Raw genomic sequence first — 1,725 nt, forward strand, 5'->3', positions numbered from 1 at the left:
TATAAAAAAAGATTGATGATGACAATTTCCTAACCCAAGTTCATTTGCTCCACTGCCCAATGCATCCAGCCAGCATGAGGCATCTTTCAATGAGGGACTGCTTCCTAATGATGCCAGCTTGGGAGAGAAGAAAAGGGAACCACTGTCATGTCCTAGTGAAACTCTTCTTACTTTATCTCCTAGTAACAAATGTTTTAACACCAAGCACTGCACAGGGATTAAAAACCAACAAAACCAGTGATTTATTGGTTAATTATTAAAAAGCAGGAAGCCTGTACGTTACGTAGGGCTCTCCTGGAGTCACCAACGAGCCGGTACAACATCCCACAAACACTTTGATTCCAAAATAAAGATTTTTTTTCAGCCCAGCTGAATATTAGGAACAACAATCATCGCTATAGACAATGCCCACTGCTTCCTGACACAATCACACAACTTTTGTTATGAAAAAAATAGATATCTATGTACATTATATAAACACACATATATCACATAAATTAGGAGCAAGAGGAGGCTGTTCGTGGGGCACAGTGCCATGCTTCCTGGAGAGTGGGATTTCCCTTGGGGAAGAACCAAGGAAAGGACTTGTGAGCGTTGCCCTCCGAAGCCGTTTCAGATTCACAATGATCTTGGCTTGAGATGTAAAGTCTGGCCAAATAACTTCTCCCACTGCAGCTGGCACAGTCCAGTCACCACGCCAAAGTGGACGTCCACATCCTCAGACTCCAGTGGCAAATCCCAGTTCCCCACGCATAGTCGACTGCAGCATTCACTCCGAGTCAGCAGACCGTTTGATATTCTGTCCTTCGGGACAAAACAATGGCTGAGAACGGCCTGTTCCTTCTGCCTGGGTGAGTTCCGCACAGTGCCTTGGACAGCCAAAGGCACTGTAAAGCCATTCAGAATCAACAGCAGCCAGAATCCAATCGCAACAAAATAATAATGGTTCACAATAACCTACTTGAGCCAAAATATCAGCTGTAATTACCTGCGCTCCGGCTGGGAGCCAGCATGTACACTTTGCCCCATGAAAGGGCTGGAGTCTAACACACACTGCTTGAGAAAGCAGCTTCAGGGCTCAGGGCCCACATCAGTGCATTGTGCTTAGAACGAGTCCTCTGAGCACAAGTGAGCCAAAGCCAAGTCCGTCCGTGTGTGGCTCTTGCAGCTCCCTTTAGCTTCTCTCTTGCACCTCTTCCTCCTTCCACCCGCTGGAGTTCTTCCCAAACTTGTACACAAGCCGCCGGCCATCCACTCGCTCTAGGATCTCCCGCTTGTAGTAATACCTGATGGGAGGAAGGAGAAAGTCAAGGTCTTATCTAAAATAAGTCACAAGGAATTTTGTCTGATGTTTGTTACCAAGGGGTAGACCAATGTAATCCTGGACCAGGGGAAAGCCATCCAAGGTTAGAGAAACATTTTTCTTCTCTCGATTTGTTTTTTTTCTTTTCCCAACTCTATTTATTTGGTTTTTTAACAAGCTTTGCACCTTAACAATCTTCAAAATATTGTATCCAAACAAATATATCTCGCCATACCTCTTCCAAAGAGGTGAGGGTGATGTAGACGGGGTCCCATTTTATTCTCAGAGCCAGGGTGGCACAGTAATTTACAGTGCAGTTCTAGTCTGAGTTACACCCTTCTAAATCCATTGAAGTCATTGGCCTGGAAGGGTGTTGCTCTCCCTAAGACTGTACTGTTAGGAATACAGAGTTCAAATTCCTG

The 1,725-nt window shown here is 45.2% G+C and overlaps 1 protein-coding gene across 2 annotated transcripts in view; it reads right to left on the minus strand.

The window, feature by feature from the left end:
* Positions 1-315: 315 nt before the first annotated feature.
* The window catches only part of ELF3 (E74-like factor 3 (ets domain transcription factor, epithelial-specific)), an 8,021-nt gene continuing 6,611 nt past the window's right edge, over positions 316-1,725 (minus strand). For both annotated transcript variants that reach the window (XM_015424677.1, XM_015424676.1), the window contains exon 8: positions 316-1,286. In XM_015424677.1, the coding sequence (XP_015280163.1) occupies positions 1,175-1,286 (112 nt within the window). In that variant the 3' untranslated portion in view covers positions 316-1,174. The remainder of the gene's footprint in view (positions 1,287-1,725) is intronic.

This window comes from Gekko japonicus, unplaced genomic scaffold, assembly GCF_001447785.1.
Source record: "Gekko japonicus isolate JY-2015 unplaced genomic scaffold, Gekko_japonicus_V1.1 scaffold640, whole genome shotgun sequence".
NCBI classification, from domain to species: domain Eukaryota; kingdom Metazoa; phylum Chordata; class Lepidosauria; order Squamata; family Gekkonidae; genus Gekko; species Gekko japonicus.